Source organism: Halichoeres trimaculatus, unplaced genomic scaffold, assembly GCF_033239565.1.
Source record: "Halichoeres trimaculatus isolate MK-OKI-2021-1 unplaced genomic scaffold, fHalTri1.1 fHalTri1_scaffold_7, whole genome shotgun sequence".
Taxonomy (NCBI): Eukaryota; Metazoa; Chordata; class Actinopteri; order Labriformes; family Labridae; genus Halichoeres; species Halichoeres trimaculatus.
The window spans coordinates 36,523,486-36,542,332 of record NW_027437185.1 but is presented as its reverse complement, the minus strand read 5'-3'; the positions used below and the strand labels follow the sequence as shown (position 1 = coordinate 36,542,332).

Below are 18,847 nucleotides of genomic sequence, written 5' to 3'. Positions count from 1 at the left end.
CAGTAACGACTTTCAGAAATTGGATTTTTATTTTTTTGGATAAAGACTCTGTTTCCCATGAGCACCATCCCCCACTGTCATTGAAATGTGTCTCTTTGTAAAACCTGCATTTGTTTTGGAGAGCAGATCTTTTTACTCTTCTCTGCTCAAGACAACATTTCCCAGAATGCAAAGCAATGGTGCAGAAAATCTTGTTTTAAGTCATGACCAGGTAAATTAAAAAATCAGACTAAGCCTTTTCTCCTTATTTTTAGTGTTTTTATCCTGTATTTAGCCTCCCTTTCTTTCTGTCGATCTTTGTTTGTCACTCTTCATGGCAGCACTGAGCTCTGGTAGAGCTGGGAGCTCCCTGCTCCACACAGGATCAAATTTCCTGAACCTCAGCCAGTGTTTTTGTTCATCATTACACCGCCTGACCTCCCGCTGACCTCATTTAGCCAGCACATGTTTCCATTCACCTGCGCAAGAAACCACTCAGTCTAGCATGTTGGTTGGGTTTTATTAGCCATCAAGTCAAACAAGGCATTATCTGCTATCAGTGCCAGGAAAGGCCTGGAACCGTTTTTATGAGACTTCACAGGGAAACGTTCCCGCATGAGGGAAACTGCGGCGGCCTGCTGTGGAATCAGGTACTTGCAAAGTCATCCCTGGCATGCAGGTCAAGAGGCGGTGAGGTATGAAAAACCCCGTCGTTACTTTAAAGGCCTGAGAACATGCCAAGAATTCCTCGGCATCCATTCCAAGCAGCTTACATTAAAACGTTATTTAAATACCCTCCAATTAAAGCAGAAACCGACAAGTCGAGCTATGTGCTTAGGACCACTCTGAAGAGACTTGGCAGGGGCACGCCACATACCAAAGGGCATCACCTCAGGAGGAGCGAGGCCAGCCGGGCTCGTCGGCCATGTTCAGAATCATGTTTCTGCAGCGTAGCTCCAAAGGTGTTACAGATTCAGACACGGTAGACCTGTAATTTGCCCGGCTGTCAGACTGCACGGTGGTAAATTACTGTATTCAGCCAGGATTATGGTCTTCAGCGTATCCAAAGTGAGGCTCGACATGCAGCCTCACAGACGACAACTGGTACATGAATACGGACATAAATCAGCTTGTCTGTGTAAGCCAATTTCAAGAAAGGGGGGTGGTAAGCTAATTAAATACGTCGTCCTTGCTCCTGTGACCCAAGGTGCAATCAATACTGTTAGGTCTAAGGAAAGAGCTCTTATGATGATCTGGTAGTGAAAAGTATTTGTCGATCGTGCTCTTTGGTTGAGCGCTGTGTCATTAACTCTCTCTGATGAAGGCTGCATGGCCAAGACATGTTGGAAGAGGTTTGGAGCTCTTTTAAGTATTAAATAAAGACTTTAATTTCAGAGCTTTGGCACTCCTTCCCTCACGCAGCACTGGAAATGGTTCTTGGCATCTCATCTCCCATAAAACGTACATTTTATGTCATAGTTAAGCCTCAGACTAATCCTTTGTTTTCATAAAGCAGCACATCCAGTCGTCTAAATCGGGGATCTGCAACCTGCAGATCTTTGACTCTTTTGCAGACGATCCTTAAAGCTTCAAAAAAAGCATAGAAAGAAACATTTTTTATTGGTACGTTAACATTTTGTGAAACTGAATCTTCATCCCATCTGTCAATAAAGCCTGCCACCGCTCTACTTCACCTCCTACAACATCAACAGCCCACCAACTTTCCATGCACCTGTGGCTAACCTCAAGTTTTACAGCCCTGGGAAGATAACTACATCTACAAAAAGACTAATCTGGAAGAAAATACAGATTTTAATTCTGTCTGGATGGATTTATTTAACTGACAACATTCTGGCTTGATATACATGCTTGATATGTGGCAAGACATAAGCATACACTAAACAATAATGAGTTAAGAGTTATAATCAATATATGTAATCAAATTCAAGTAATCAAATTTTTTTTCATTTTTGCAAACTTAAAATTAAACTATTTTTGCAGAAATGTTTAAAATTCTTACAACCTGTGAAATTTAAATAAAAATAAATAAATAAATTTGGCCAGGTTTTGAGATCGCAACATTTTGTGTAACATTGCAAAATCATGGTTATTTAAAAAAAATGTATTTTGATATTATTATTATTATAAATTATAAATATTATAAATTTCTTTGAATTTTCTGAACATTTTTGTAAATTCACTCATAAATGTTTTTTGCATTTTCTTTGAATGTATTTGAAAATTTCACATTTTTTAAAAATTTCTTCAAATCTTAGAATTTTAAGCAAATTTGTAAGAAATTTTAAAAAAAAACCCAAAACCTACAGTTTATAAAATCTCAAATAATTTTTTGTCTAATTATTATTTACTAGGTCTGACCATGTATTGAATTTTCTATACTTTTAATTTTGTGGTTTTGAAATTTTTTAAAATTTTTAGAAAAAACTGAAGTGCAAATTTTGAAACTTTTTTGAACTTTTATATGATATTTTTGAAGTTTTAGAATTTTAAAAAATTTTACATTTTGATATTCAAGCATTTTTATTTTTTTTTTGAGAATTCATTTTTTGTAATTTTGCAATTTTTTTTTTTACGTTTTGCAAATTTTGAAGTTTTTGCAAATTTATATTAAAAAAAACCCTTCATGTATGCATTTAATAAATTCCAAAATAACTTCCTGTTTTGATAAATAACTAGATCTTAACCATGTAAAACATTTTTTACACTTTTTGATTTTGTGGACCAAGAATGTCTCTTAGGTGAGCTGAGAAAAAATGGCATCAATGAAAGCTCAAGTTACAGATCCTCCTCTAAATGATGCCACAAAATGTCATTTCGTGGGGAGCCAGTAACACGACTATCTTTGTCTGTCTTCGGGGTGCATTCCTCTGGCCCTGATGAAATAAACCATCCTCACTGCTTTACGACTCTGTTTGTGTTGTCCGTCAGCCAGAAGATCTCAAAGTCCCTCCAGTGAGGTCTCGTTTGAGCGAATAGAAAGTAAACACAAAAGAAGAAACTCATCCAGGGAGATGTTAAGAGTTTTGTTGACCTTTCAGCTGAGGAACGATCATGCCTTGTGTCAGATTCACCCGGGGATAATGCGGGCCGCTCAGAGAGGTGGAGGAGGGCGGGTGCTTGGTGGTAAATCAGATCTGTCTGTGAAGAAAGCTCCATTCACAGCAGGCTGGCTGAGAGAAGGTGGGAGATGTGGTTCAAGTCCTTGCCAGGGTGGGCTACCACTCTTCCAAATACAGGAAACAAAAACACAGGCCCACCCTGGAGTCGCATAATTTCCTGAGAGCGTGGCTCCTTTTCCTACAATAGCTGTGGAATTCGTAATGACTTATCTGTGCGCTGTGGGGTCTCAGACCAGGACCTGCTGGGAGAAAAACTCAAAGCATGCCTGAATGTGTCATCTCTGAAGGAAATGAGTAAAGCCCTCCATCGAAATTCCTCACTGGATGAGTGTCTTCTTAAAAGCGGCCACACGCTCCTGTAACATTCCTCAGACCGAGCCAGGAATACAACGCTCTTAATTACAGCTGTGATTCAGGACTAAGAGGGGCTTTATGGGACGTTTTTCTGGCTTCTGTCCAGCTTTCATGCTGGTCCATCTCCCAATAAGCGCCAAGTGCCCTCCTCTGACCGGCTGGAAGTAAATTTCAGAAAAAGCCTGGAAATAATAACACATTTTATGGCGGTGGGAATCAATCTAATTAGAGCTGCTATAACCGTGCAGAGCAGGAATATGGTTGTTTAAGGGGAGCTATTATCTCTCTCCACGCTGTTACTGTATTATTAGAGCTCCTGGCGCTGCAGACGACAAATCTGTCCTTATTCTCCGCGCTCTCGTTGGCTTTTCTCTCAGAATCCTAACTACAGCCTGCACGAGGTGTTGTTTTGTGTTCACATGAACCGGGCGCTATCATTGTCATCTTCCTCCTCCTATAGTCACAGATTAGTCACAACATGCTCCCACACGTGAGGACGGATAGAGGAGTTGATTCTCTTCTCATTCTGGTTATCTCAGATCTTAAAAACCTGTTTTTTAATCCTCTGCCGCTCTGTGTTTGGATAGCTTGGGACTCGGCCAGGTCTGATAAGAGCTACAGATTCAGAATCAGTCTTTTGAGACAGTTATTAACATGTGTTTTGAGGGAATATGACGTATCCTGTTGGGCTCTTTGTTTCGGTTCTCAAGATACCGATCAGTGTTAATAAAAACAGGCTAGTGTGACTTTGTTGCTGAAATACCAACAAAAAGTCCACAAAAAAAACAGATATATGTGTTAGGCGATTTAACCAAGTTGTAGGAAAAATATGACTTCTGCGCCTCCACTGCAGTAGATGGCGCCAAAGAGCTACTCATCTGTATGTTGCCCATAAATTGTGAAATAAATATGATCCCAAAGTTGAGCTTGCCACAAAAACTGCTCCACCTGTGGCTGGCTGCATTACAGGTCAAAAACTCCATCTCCCCAGTCATTCCAGATGGGCTGTGGTCCCACTTTAAAACATTACTCCACCCAGTGTTGGAGGAAGACCCCGACAGAGTAGGGTAGTAGGACAGAGCGCGTGCAGCCGACCGTGTCTTGATGTGATCACTCTCAGCATTAATAACAACGTGTGACAGTCGAGCAGCCTGAAACAGCATCAGGAGTTCAGTTTCTGAACGGTCGGCTCCAAAACGCCTTAAGCCCAGTATCATAGTTAGCCTGTTAGCATACAGATGACTCACTACATCAGATGAACTAATTCGTCCCTAAAGCTGTGAACGCACAAACACATTAAGGAGAGGCAGCGCTGTCACAGCTAATGGACTCTGGTTTGGATGGCTTCGTTTCAGAGAAGAAGAGTCAGTGAAGTAGGATTTTTCTGCTGCTCTTTACTGATTCATAATGAATAGGTCATTGACAGAAAAGACTCTTTAACAGGCCAATTTTTAAATACCAAAATTAACGATATATTTGGCCATTGTTCAAACATTTGGAATGTAGAGTACACATGAATTTATGCAAAAACCCAAAACAAGAGATTTTAGTGTGTTTAAAGTTAAATAAAAAAGACACAGCCTTCAAAAAAAGTCATTTATCTCAAAATTAAGATATTTCTTTGACATTACTTACATTTAAACTGGTATCAGTGTTTAAATGAACAGTTTAAGGACGGGCTTGTGTAGCCTTTCATTTTTTGTATACCATAATTTAGTAAAATTATTCTTTAATGGCAATGTCTTTCTTGAATTACAATTACAATGCCCATTTTTGCAAAAATTTGAAATTTCAATGTTTTCTGAATTTTTCAAAAACTTTTGTAATTAAAAAAAATGCACATTTTTAAAATTACAAATTTATATATTTCTTTAATTTTTGGCAAATTTTTAAATTTTCAGACAATATTTGCAAATTTTGTGAAAATTCATGTTCTATATTTTCACAATTTTTATTTATTTTATTTTATTTTTAATTTTATTTTTTAAATTTCACAATTTTTTGAAACTACTAAGTTTTGCTTTTTTTTTTTTTTTTTTTTTTTACTTTTTTTGCTGATTTAAATAAAAAAATGAAATAAAAAAATATTTAAAGAAAAATAAGACTTACCATGTACAATGTCATAAATATCCAAAGAACTTGTTGTATTGATTATTATTTACTAGATTTGAAATATCTGTATAATTTTATACACTCAATAGTTTTTATTGTGAAAGTAAAGTAGATTCTGTGGCTCCAGAATGACTTTAATCTAGGTGAGCTGAAGGAAACAGCTCCTATGAAAGTAAAGGTTGCAGACCCCTGGTGTAGACATACTCAGCAGTTTTTTGCTACAATCAGTGGCTCAACTTCTTCACTTGAACCTCCCCTCATTCCTCAGAGAAAACTGAATAAACAGAAACTGAAGCTCTTATCTCTTTAACCTCAGACCCTGGAGTGCTCCACACGCTGCTCAGCGTCACCCCCCGGACGGCGTCTTCGCCTCTTTACGACTTGAGCAAACTGCGACTTGGACAAACATGCAGCACAAAACAATATCAGGCAGATGGTAGCCATTACAGTTCAGTGATGCCTCCGCACGATAAAAAGATCACACACTAGGCTGGATCAAACGCTATGAGGGGATTATGTTTCGAATGAGTCTGTAATTATTTTAATGAGACCATAAGTGAAGAGGTATTTTTGAGAGGCGATGCGATGGATGCAGAGAGTGTCCTCGGATACCCCCGCATGAAAAAACATCCCTGATTTAAAAATACATCGAGGAGAGGAGGGCTTATGGAGTTTTTAGGGCCTGCAGAAGTTAGTGCACAGCAGAATGATCTTCCCTGGCTGTGCGGTTCAGAAACTTGCTCATCACATTGATTGGTGACTAAATTGTTAAAAGACCTGCGAGGTGTTCCTTTCTGTGACAGCCAGGATTGGCTCCAGCCCCCTGCGACCCCGAAAAGGATAAGTGGTAAAGATAATGGATGGATGGAGTCTGCAGAAGCTTTCCTGTAAGATTCTGAGACGTGGTAAGAAAATAATGAGAGGTTGAGGAATAAGGAATTCATGTCTGAGAGGCTGTTTCTATTTAAAAGCCCAGCCCCCTCGTTCTCCCACCTCCACCCGCCCCGCCGTTCCCCTTTCCCTCTCCCTCTGCCGAAGGCCTTGTTAAATTGGCACAGATTCTCCCCCGCTCCCGACCAAAATCGCTGCCTAAGTGTTTCCACTCTGCTACCCCGATCACGGCCTTACAGTAGCACAGCACACAGAGGGGGGCTCCCATAGGTCGGCCGTCCGTGGGGACGCAAAGACGCAGCACAGCTTCACACCGACTCACACTTTGAGGTGATTCTGTGTTTGTTTCCATCTCAAGGCTCAATTTCAAAGATGATGCTCAAAGAATGAGTCCTAATCAAAGCCCAGCGATCGCGTAATGTGGGTCAGCCAGAGGGATACGCTGCAAAATTCTTGTACTCCTCCTCACAAACAGAACGGCCTTTGTTTGCGAGGCTGTTAGCCGCCGAGCGGATGCGAGCGAGTCACTCTGCAGCAGAAGTCAGAATGCCTCCTTCTTCCTGCTCGGTCTCAGAGGTGTTGAAAACTTCCCAGAGCACATTCCAGTACAAGACAGACACCAGGAAAAACATTCAGAGCAAGGGGAGAGGAATTCAGACATTTGGCTCCTGGGGAAAAAAACACAGAGTCTCTGATAGCGACAGAATGTGTCAGCGCCGAGGGGACGAAATTCAACTCAGACGCAGAAATGACCTTCTGGTTGTAGGCCACTCGTCAAGTTTTATCGACGCTATATTCTCACAACCGCAGTGTTCCCATCGCCGCAGACCGGAGTATACAGGGAAACCCACACAACCTCCACCCCAGACAAAATAGGCCGCTCGTATAAAACTGGACTTGGCTCTGCACCGGGCATGAAAGTGGAGTCTTTTGGCAGGTCACCGCCATCTCTGACTTTGTAAACAATATGGAGGGTATTTTTAGGGGACACTTGGCCTCGATTTCATACTCTGAAGTCCTTTTGCTCTGTTTACAGTCCTGTGCTGCAGAAATAAAGCCAATTAACATTCCTTCATTCATAAACCAGGCTTGTAGAGGTCGAGATGAAAATATTATTCTTCAATTTCTTGTTCATTTAAAGTCTGGTACCACTAAAGGTAAATTACCTGAAGAATACAATAAAACCAACAAAAATACAGCTGATTACATCATATTTCACTTAACTTTAACTCTGTTTTCCCAGGGTTTATCAGAGGACATTGCATGCTATAAGCAGCGCGAGTGGCTTCCTGCTTTAATCCAAGCTGTAGCTCATCTAAGAAGTTGTCAGCTCTCACGCTATACCGTAAACTCTTGGCACGGCTGGAAATTGGCCTGAGTGACAGACAGGAAGCCAAACAACTGTGTCAGGAATTGTCGTCAGACCTCCAGGGACCTTAAAATGAGTGGGCACTGTGGAGAAATGTCACTTGTTCAGCAAGGACACTTTGAAACTGATGTCTTGAAGCGGGTCTGAAGTCACTCAGGGCACAAAAGACGCCCTTCTTTAACAAGAAGCAGAGGAAGACCCAGTTCAGTTTGGACTTGATGTCCACTCCAGCCAACTTCCTGGTTAGGAGGAGACCTGAAGAAGCCAAACCAGACCATCTGACCCCTCCAGTAAAATATGGAGATGGATCGGTGTTACTCTGGGGTTGTTTCAGTCCAGGTGGAAGGGGGTGAATGAACCAGGCCACGTACAGGGCTACTCTTGAAAACAGTCTACCTCCATCAGTTGTAAAACCCTTTCCTGACTCAAATGACTGGATTCTCCAACAAGACAATGCTCGTTACCACACGACAAGGTCATTTAACGCCTGAATCTACACATTCCTACACTTAAAATAAAACTGATTTGAATTTTAGTACGGTTTTTGCTTCGATGGATGGTGGCGGGACAACTCTCAATATAGACAGGCGGACATAAAATTTTCTGAATATTTACTCTAAAACAATTAAAACTGTGAATAAATATGTAAAAAATACTTAATTCAAGTCTTGGCTCAAAGAAGAGTGAAGTATTTTTATTTTTACAAGCTCTGAACACACAAACTGTTGCTGATTGGTGCAGAGCAGCCCCAAGCTGAAACATGACACCAGGAAAATGGAAGGCAATCTTTAAATAATTCTTTAGATTTAAATACAAGACATATATTGATCATTCAGGGCTTGTTCAAAGCAGCAAAGAGTTGAAAATTATTTGTTTTTAACAGAATTAAACTAGAGCAAATGGTTGACTTTCTGCAGATTTTCAAAGAGAACGTGTGAATAAATGTGATGTTGATGGCAGTCTCACAAAAACAATAGTTATTTCCCGCCAATTCTGGGCATGTTGCTGATGTCACATGTGATACATTCAGGAACCATCAGAAACTTGAGAATCTGTCAAGAACACCACATTTTAAAGCTTTAGAATAGGACAAACGGTTTGTAAATGCCAGGCATTTGAAAGTAAGTGCGTCCACGGGTTTGGAATCCTGAGGGTTTTAATCTGACTGAAAACCTGAGGAACGTCATCAAACCCCAAACGGAGAACCACAAGCCTCAAAACAAAGCAGATCTGTTTGAAGTTTGCAGCAGGAATGGGCTGCTGTGACAGCAGAACAGTGTCAGAAAATGGTGGAGGTCACGTCAAGACGCATGGCTGCAGTCATCAAAAACAAAGGCTGAGCATCAAGTACTAACTCCTGTGAGTTTTATGTGACTAAAACAGACAGAAAACAACATAGACAGCGTCAAAGCTCTGATTTTGGTAGTACCAGGGTTCCTACAGCTCAAGGCAAGTTAAATTTAAGACTTTTTAAGACTTTTTTAATGACGTTGGGAATCAAATTTAAAAACAAGTCAACAATGAACCACAATTGAAACAAACAAAACGAACAAACAAAAACACCACATGAATTACCTGGGTTAGAGGCAATTTTAACCTAATGTTTATTTTACATAAAACATCACTTTTTACCTTTTTTTAACCCCATTTTTACAACTTTATGCCTCTTTTGCCCCCATTTATCTCTTTTGGCCACTGTCACAACCATTTTTGGAATTTTTTGCATGGTTTTTGAAATTTAATGTCAAATTTAATTCTCAATTTTGCTGCCATAATCAATCTTCCAAAGCCACTTTTGGATTTTTTTTGCCAATTTTTCCTCATTTTTTTCTCTCTCCAGGCACCCTAGGTAGAACCAAGACATGCGTCTGCTTAAAAAAGTTCCTGGTGCAACCACATCACCGTTTTGTTAGTTCCACTATTGTGATTACTCAATGTTGCCAGTAAATTAGGAAATTATTTAGAAAAATAGATGAATGTTACTTGATATATTTTTTTTACTTCAAACTAACACGAATCTTACCAATGTGTTCAAATTTTTAAGACTTCTTAATGCCAATTCAGGCCTTATTTTTAGAATTATGAATTCAATGCCTTTTAAGACTTTTCAAGGATCCGCGGGAACCCTGAGTACAATGCAATAGCTATTAATGTAAGAACCTCAGTGATTTTAGTTATAATCCAGAAAACCACAGAAAGTGGCGAGCCAGCCCTTGGATTAAACTCTTATGAGCTTTTTTTGTTGTTATCATAATATTTATCCAAAAAAATGCACCATAAGCTGTGCCAGACATTAAAAAAGACAATACATTCAAGAAAACAAGGGTCTAATAATTACATTAATGTATTAATGTGCATTTTTACATCACTTAACATGTAAACAGGAAGGTAAAATAAGCCAGGGTGCTAGGCGGAAGAAATTCCAGTGTGGAGCTCAAAGCCGGAGATTGGCCATGGACAAAACAAAGACGCAGCTAAAAGCGTCCACAAAGGAGCAAAGCTAAGGCGCGTTGAGGAGCTGTAGGAGAATCTCAATGCAGAAACTCAAGAGGAGAAAAAACAAAACAAACCACATATGTCTGTGACTGCGCCCAACTGTGGGGCATCACATCTGATGTGCGGCTCTGTTCCCCGGTTCAAAAAGAGAAATCGTTTACCAAAGGACATCGCTGGCCATCAGAATGAAAGCTCCACCAAAGCTTGGCTGCTGTCAAAAGCGCCGTAAAGAGGGAAAGAGATGAGAGCCGGCTCCAAAGAAATGAAAGAAAGAAAGAGAAGAAAGAGGATAACTGCTGTTTATCAAATTGGTTCAAGATGAAATTTCCTTCAAACTGTATCAGAAACAAAAAGGACTGACGGCTCGACATAAGAGGAGGAAAGAAAAACAGGCAATCAGAGAACTCTGAAATACTCTGAAGCAAGTAAGAGATAAAAAATCCCCCCATTACCATTTCCATCCATGGCAAACACAGCTATATATTCCCCGGTGACTCTGCTGTCAACTTTATGTGCAACTGCAAATAAAATCTGACAATTTAAATCTACGGTTCGAGCCAGACACAGCAGACAGCTCACTCACACACGCTGCAGAGAGCAGAAAATACGATTTAATGCAAATTGCTGCTGAAAGGAAATCAAATCTAAAACTTTTTCTCCGTCTGTGTTGTCTGTGGGCTCAAAAGTTTGGAGACTGCTGTGAGAAGGCTTTGTACTAAACTGGGATACCAATCCAGAATCTAATCTACCACGGGCACCTACGTGCAAGCTTTGATGTCAGAGAAAAGCGTGGGTGGGCATGTCTTTGTGATTACAAAGTGGGCCGCTTGCAACACAGTTGGTTTGTTTGAATTAAATGCATGACGCTCACAAAAGACTCAAAGTGAGTTCTGGGATCCTGAGAGCCGGCAGACGAACCTCGCCTTGCTGCTGCTGTCAACACAGATCGGATCTGCACTTTTAAAGCTGCACCGTGACGCCTACACTGAGGGTTTCATCTAATCCCAAACATGCACCCGACCATGTTTGAATTAAAGGCTACATCAGAGGCTGGAGTGAGGTGACATGACACCGAACGATCACAGGAATCAATCAACACAGCTGGTACACGCCCAAAAAGGGTCATCTGCAATCTGTTTCCTGCTTTAATCTACACTTTTAGTGACTTTACTTTGATGGAAAAAGTATTGGGACAATCACAAAGTTTGAGGGATGTTGGTACAGTTGGATAAAACTGTGGATGGACTTAGCTGAATCAGAAAGAAGGAGATCTGTGGAGCTGGCGGCCTCAAGCCCTGTTTCTACCAAGTGGTCTGGTACGGATCACTCCAGTTTGGTAGGGGTTGGATCTGTAAAGCCTGGTCCTTTTTGTGTTTCCACGGCCAATCGTGCCCCCTTGTGGTAGTCGGCATGTAAACCCGATGCTGATAGCTGCGTCAGCTACATAATAGCGTTCTGTTCATCTCCATATGGTGCGCATTTTGTGGCGTTTCCACTGACTAATCCCGGGACAGATCCTCAAATAGCCCAGACGAACCATCCCACTTTTTGGGACCCTTCTGTTGGGGTGCCAGACTAAGCTGATCCAATCCAAGAAGCTGGAGCTACAACACTGCAGCCCTCTAATTGGTTGAAAAAAATCGTCACTTCCTGTATTTCACCTGGCGGCACACAGCCTTCTCTGAAACAAGGTTGTGTTTTTCTTCTTCGTTGGTGCACTGTGTCGTGCTGCTATGGCGTCACGATATTACGTAACCGATGTGGCTACCAGCACCGGGCTTACATGCAGCCTACCAAGAGTTGGCGGTTGAAATATAAGCAGGACCAGGCATTACTGAACCAACCCGTACCAAACTGGACTAACTAAACCGGACTGCTTGATGGAAACGGGGCTACTGAGCAACAATGAAGACATCCAACAACTCGTCTTCTTTGTGATTGGCATGTGGCTCTTTGGTACAAAAAACAATCAGGCTTTGTTTCTTTATCACTGCTGTCAAACAGGAAGTGAAGATGCTTTCCACCAATCAACAGACTGCAGTGTTTCTAGCTCCACCTTCTGGGGTCAGATCAGTAAGTCTTGACCCCAACAGAAGGGTACAAAAAGTGGGACGGTGCTGGTCGGTATTTTGGGGACCTGTCCCTGTATTGGTCAAAGGAAACGCCACAAAGTGTACCAAAACAATATATATATATATATATTTTTTTTCTTTTTTTCTGATGGCCTCTTTTCCTTTTTTGGTGGTGGTTCTTTAGCCTTTATGCCTTTTTTATATAAATTTTATATAGTTTTCTTTAGTTCCTCACAGTTCTCCTCTATTTCTCTTTTACTCCTCTTACATTTCTTTTCTTTTATCTCTTTCATAGTTTGTTTCATTTTGTATAGCACTTTGTAACATGGCCACGTTGTAATACGTGCTATAAATATAGCACTTGGGCATTAACATGCATTTTGGCCTCTTTATTTTACGCTGTAATCTGCCAATGCTTGTAGCAGCTCTATGGGATCGCTAATTAGTAATTTAGCATCTGTCATCTGCCGAGATTCTGAGACTTAATCCACATTTTGATGTTAATGTAATGATTTGACCACTTCATACTAATCACTGTTGGCGGTTTCAAAGACAAAATACTAAAACTTGGCTTCTTTTTCATTCTCGGACTAGTGGGTCCCACAACTCTCTCAGAAAACACAACTCTGAGGTATTGGCTGTTAAACAGCTGGACGCAGGTGATGCATTCACTGAGCCTGGTAACTCTCAAACAAAAAAGTGCTTATCTTTAGAGTACCATTCCTGTTATGCAGTCTTTTAGAGTATCAAGGTGAAAATTCAGGAGAAAATTAGGAGTTTAGTGGGACAGACGGTCAAAAAACTGGAGTGTTTATTAAACGCTTTGAGATTATCAACAAAACAGCATCAATAAATCACTGGGAAATAAAAATTATCTTCTTAAAGTATATCTAAATCCTCTGACTAGTCAGTGAATCTGTACCCAGTGTCCTCTCATACATGGGTTGTGTTTGTGCTGAGTCTCAGTTTGTCCTGTCTGTGAATGCTGTGAGGGACTGGCTAACAGCATCATCATTATAATGTGCAGGTGTTGTAGGAGACACGGCAGCAGTAATGGCAGCTTGTTAACTTCTGGTAAATCATCAGATTCCTCTTCCTCTCTACCTGCACTCAGTGAAACCCAGCTGGTCCACAATCCGCCTCCAAGCTTTCCAAACATCACGGTGCCTTTCTGAAACAATGCCAAAGATTAGATTTAGCACGCAGAAGATGCCAAAATGATGTCAAACTAGCTGCAGGTTTTCTGTGACTAAATCACATTTTGATCTCTCCTTTAAGTATTTTTAATCTCTGGTGTCTTCTACAAATGCGCGCCGTGCAGCTGCACAAAGTTTCTTCCAAACTTTTCGAACATTTGGGACATTTTTACTTGATGACACAACATGAAGTATTCAGAGATGAAGCCAAGTCTTTCTCTGCCTCATTTTATACATAAAATATCAGAATAAATGTGCGCAGAGACAGATTACATTCCAGAATTTTAATGTCATAATTTATGCAGTGAGAGACGTTAAATATGAAGCACATCCATGCATCTCTGGAGTGGCACAAAAACCCTCGCTGAGGCTGCTGGGATATTGCGTAATGATTTAAGAGGTGAGCCGGGGCTCGAGAAGCTCCCACGTTCAGTGGTTTTGGAAAAGCAGAGAGGGTACACACAGCGGGTACACAGCAGTGTGAGTCTGCGGAGGAGACTTCCTCCCACACAGCCAGGTTCTTGATTAATGTTATGCCAGCTCATCACCACAGAGTAGGCTGCTGGCCTGACAAGGAGATAATAGCAGCTGGTGTGGTACAGTGTCACAGGACATCAAGGGAGCTCAGCGGCTCATCCAGAGGTCTGCCACGGGACCCTAATCTCTTTCAGGCATGTTGTGGTGTTCGAGCAGCTTCCTGCATCCATACTGTCAGAGCAGCCGTGACAGAAAGGAAGCAGCCACGGGCTGTTTGTGTTACAGCATTATCAGCTCAAATGTATCGTCTGAACACAGAGGAAACGCCGCTGCTGAGCAGAAACCAGCGCGGAGCGGTATTGATGAGAGCAAACACTGCCTCATCAATCAGAGCGTCTCTACATCAGTTCAGCTCAGCTGGTAGTGAGGTATCACGATTTCTCTGACGATGACAGATTTTAAAACTCCAGCATAGTCAAGAGACTTCTCTGTTTTCAACCTGAGTCATATTTTTTAAACTCTGGGACATCAAGATGAAGGTGATGTTTGCAGCAGTAAATATGTGATTCAACGACAGAGACGTAAACCTAGTTGCAAGTTTCCCCCATAGTGGTTTATTCAGGGATGGGTACCCAACAAGGTACTTTTATCAATAACAATACCCCTTATTCTCAAACTGACACCAGTGTGAGAACTACCTCTTAAGTACTCATACTACTAGTACTTTTAATACTTATAATTTCAATTCACAGTGGCACATCATTTTGATGAAAGACAGCACTGTCCCTCTGACCTTAAAGTGATACTCCGGGATGGAACAAGTTGGGTCCTATCACAAGGTTTAGGGCAGAAATTACCCCTACAGCAGTGTTTTTGTGCAGCAGAAGCCCAGAGCGCTCGCACCAAACACCCCCTCCCTGCTCCTCTGCCGGTTTCCTCTGCACTCAGATGGGGCCATATTTTACTTGACCAAAAACACAAATAAACGGACTCCCACTGAAAAAATCTGATATCGGTCTGCATTCACACTTTATTCAGAGAATTTTCAGCGCGTTACTTTCACAGAAAAACTCCGCTAAATAAGGCTCTAGTTCTCATCGTGTCTCTTCGTCCTGGCAGACTACCTGCGTTTGTTTATATCTGGCACGCCGCGCGCGGACTGATACACTAAGCGGCGAGCGCCTCGTAGCCAGCTGTGGCTCTGCAGCGGAGGTAGCGCCGTTTTACGACACGATGAGAACTAGAGCCTTATTTAGCGGTGTTTTGGTGTGAAAGTAACGCGCTGAAAATTCTCTAAATAAAGCGTGAATGCAGACCGATATCAGAGTTTTTCGGTGGGAGTCCGTTTATTTGTGTTTTTGGTCAAGTAAAATATGGCCTCGTCTGAGTGCAGAGGAAACTCTCTCTGAGATTACGAATTCTTAAGAAACAGATTAACAAAAGCGAAAAATAAAACTAATAACTGTCAGAGTTTAAGTATTTTCTAAAATAAACTGAAGTGCAAAACTCATTAATGTTGTCTGAGCAGGACCTGATGCATATTTGCTGTGTAGCACCAACTACTGGCGAGGAGGACTTACTCAATGTAAGATTTTTTGCTTTGTGAATCAGCTCCTGGTATTGGCTGCCTTCACGAGTATCCATACCTTGAAAAACGCCTGGTACGGGCTTGATACCGATACCAGTACTCTCTGATTCCTAGTACCAATCAAATTCTATCTTTAGTACCAAGTACCAATTCACAAAAAAGCAAACATTACCATGTTTAGGTACCTAAACCCTACTTATTACTGTGAGGAGGTGGAAGAGTAGGCAATTTTCCATGCTGGACATGAACACAGCAAGTTGCAAGTTTAAGTAATGAGAAATAAATATGATTATTTAAAAACTTTGAGATTCTATTTTGAAAGTACCAAAAACAGGTACCCAGAAGCCACAGTACTCCTTGATACCTTAACTTTCTGTGAAAGTTTTTAAAAGCTTCAGCTTAACCAACACTGAGTCCCATCAGGTAGAGGCCGTTACCTGTGAAGAGTTTAGTGATGGCCTTGTTCTGTCGCCGTGCCGAGCAGATGAGCAGAAGCCAGGGCGGCAGGAACTCGTGATGACTGGCCAGGAGCTCGGCGATGGTCCTGGGGGAGCCAGGAGAGGACCTCTGCTCCCCCTCACCCAGCTGGCAGCCTTCATCGATGGAGTCCACCAGCAGGAAGAGAGACTGCTGAGGAGGTTTGACACTGAGGAGAGGCAGGAGGACACACCTGAGGACAGAGAGGAGAGGACGGTTAGGAAACAGCTCCTCCAACTCAAGCAGCTCCATCACAGAAAGAATCAAAGGAGATTTATCTGAATCTGGAGAGTTATTCAGCACGCTGTGTTTTGCACATCTGGTCATTTGAGTGGCCAAATGTGCCTGGTGTCTGTTATAAACCACACAATCAGCCTCCCACAGAGGCTTTTGGTCAGTGCTGCAATATCCTCAGCTTTTAGGAGAGTTAACATCAGAGGACACAACAGCAGATTTATGTTATGAAATGGAGCAGAAAGGAAAACAAATGGTGCATAAAAAGGAGGAAATCAGGAATACTCTGTGCTGAAAATGTTTGAAGGTCCAAATAATCTGAATATGAAAAGCAATTCAGATAAAATCCAGATCCTTATTCTGCTTAGGGCTGGGAATCATTCAGAAATTTTGGATAATGATATCGATACTGATATCGATACCATTACTTTGATATCGGTATCGGTGACTCGATGATACTTTTTCAGTACCAATTCTTTCACATCAATTTCTCATTATTTTATATCAGATCTATAATATTTGAAAACAAATGTGAAAATAACATGTTAGTATACCATTGTGTGGTGGTACAGAGTCAGACCGTCTCAGCCCCACACACAAACAACAAAGGACATGACATCATAACAGTGACACTATTGGTTGAATGCTGTAAAGTAGAGCAGAACATGGCAGGAGCTAAAAGCTGGGAGCACGATGTATCAGAGTAGAAGTATCAGATCTGGACTCGGTCTCAGCAGCAGACACTCAAAATCAAATGACTCAGAGAAAAAATTTAGGAATAGACCGATTATTGGCCAGGCTGATTGTCAGGGCTGATATTTGGCATTTTGAAGCATATCGGCATCAGCCTTTTTTTAATCCGACAGCCGATAAGAAACAGATTTTAAACTGTGGCTCAGAGCCATGGCTTGGGAAACAGCCAATCAGCAGTGAAGTTATCACAGTTATTGCAGTTACATTGAAATTTTGTAAAACTTTATTTACTGTAGAAAACTTTATCTATTTATTTTTTATAAGTTTTCATTTGACTTTATAAAACATGCTGCTGAGCCTGGGAGCTGTTTAAAAAACTCATGCTTAAAGGGATTTGAATGAAATTAAGTGTTGGAGTTTGTATTGTTCAAAATTTTGACACCAATGTTTTCACTTTGACTAATACAAATTAACTAATAATAATACTACAAATTAATATTGGCTTTAAACATTTGTTATCCGCCTCCTTGACTACAAATAATCAGTATTGGTATCAGCCCGGGAAATCTATATCAGTCTATATCTAGCAAAAATACCATAGACTGTATAAAACATGGACGTGGTCTCGTTGACGTCACCCGTCTGTTTCTGAAACGGAAAATGAAGCAGATTGGTTACAGCGGCCATATTGGTAGTGGCAAGGGCTTCGCCTACAGCCATAGGGCGCCTGTCAGTCACATGACCCTCAGCTGTGCCTCTTATTGGGGGAGCTCGTGATCTTGATATCCTCTGAACAGCCCACTAGAATAAAAATCACCCTCATACAGTGGGAGCCGGTAGTAGAATTAGCGACTCAGACAGAGGACGTTTTTTGAACCAGGCTGTAAACAGGTTCATTTCTGCTTTGAAAACAGCTTTTTTGGATTGGTGTTTTTGTGACTTCCGCTACTTCCAGAGCCAGCCTCAAGCGAACACTCGAGAAACAGCAGATTTTAGCACTTCAGCATCGTCTCATATTCTTAGACCGGAGGTTGCCGCTTGAAAAATACCTGATCCAGACATCCCTTAAGTGTACCACGCTACAAAGCTCTCCTCTTTGCTGCTTGTCAAAGCAGAATTGTGAATTGTGTTTTGGATAGGGGGAGGGGCTTAGCACGGCTCGTTTAGAAGCAGCGCATACTGGAGATCAAAACTTGCTTTCACATCAGTCTCCAAACTCCAGAAAAGTCACTAGATTTGTCACTAGTTGCTTTTCTTTCCGCAAAAAAAAGACACAAGAGGGGTCTGAAATGTCACTAAACACAGCGACAGAGCAGCTAAGTTGGCAACAACCCGCATGCTGCAACAGTGTGTAACGTTATAGCTACTTTATCATGTGATTAACCCTTTGGGGGTTAGCGTTTCCTGTCATGAAACCACCCTGACAAATTTCCTCCACGTCGCCTTCTGATGGAGAACACTACAGAAAACTGACCACATGAAGGACATCACAGAGATTTTAATTGACATAATTTACAAAAAAAGACTAAAAAGCAGGGGACCCAGCACTGACCCTTGTGGCACTCCTTCCTTTGCCGTAAGCGGGCTGGATGTGTGACGAACAGCTGTATCCTCTTCCTAATTTGACCCAAAACAGTTCAACTAAGTTTTTATGCTTTCAAGGAAATACCTCACATACAAACATTGAACCCAAATGGTCTTTTATGATTCAACAGGCTCTGAGAGCTCAGTGTTCAACCTTGAGACTGGAAATGAGAAACAGCATCATC

At 41.3% G+C, this 18,847-nt stretch overlaps 1 protein-coding gene across 2 annotated transcripts in view; it reads right to left on the bottom strand.

Moving 5' to 3' along the window:
* The window catches only part of ankrd50 (ankyrin repeat domain 50), a 62,100-nt gene that overhangs the window by 18,031 nt on the left and 25,222 nt on the right, over positions 1–18,847 (bottom strand). For both annotated transcript variants that reach the window (XM_074673864.1, XM_074673865.1), the window contains exon 3: positions 16,112–16,344. In XM_074673864.1, the coding sequence (XP_074529965.1) occupies positions 16,112–16,344 (233 nt within the window). The remainder of the gene's footprint in view (positions 1–16,111; positions 16,345–18,847) is intronic.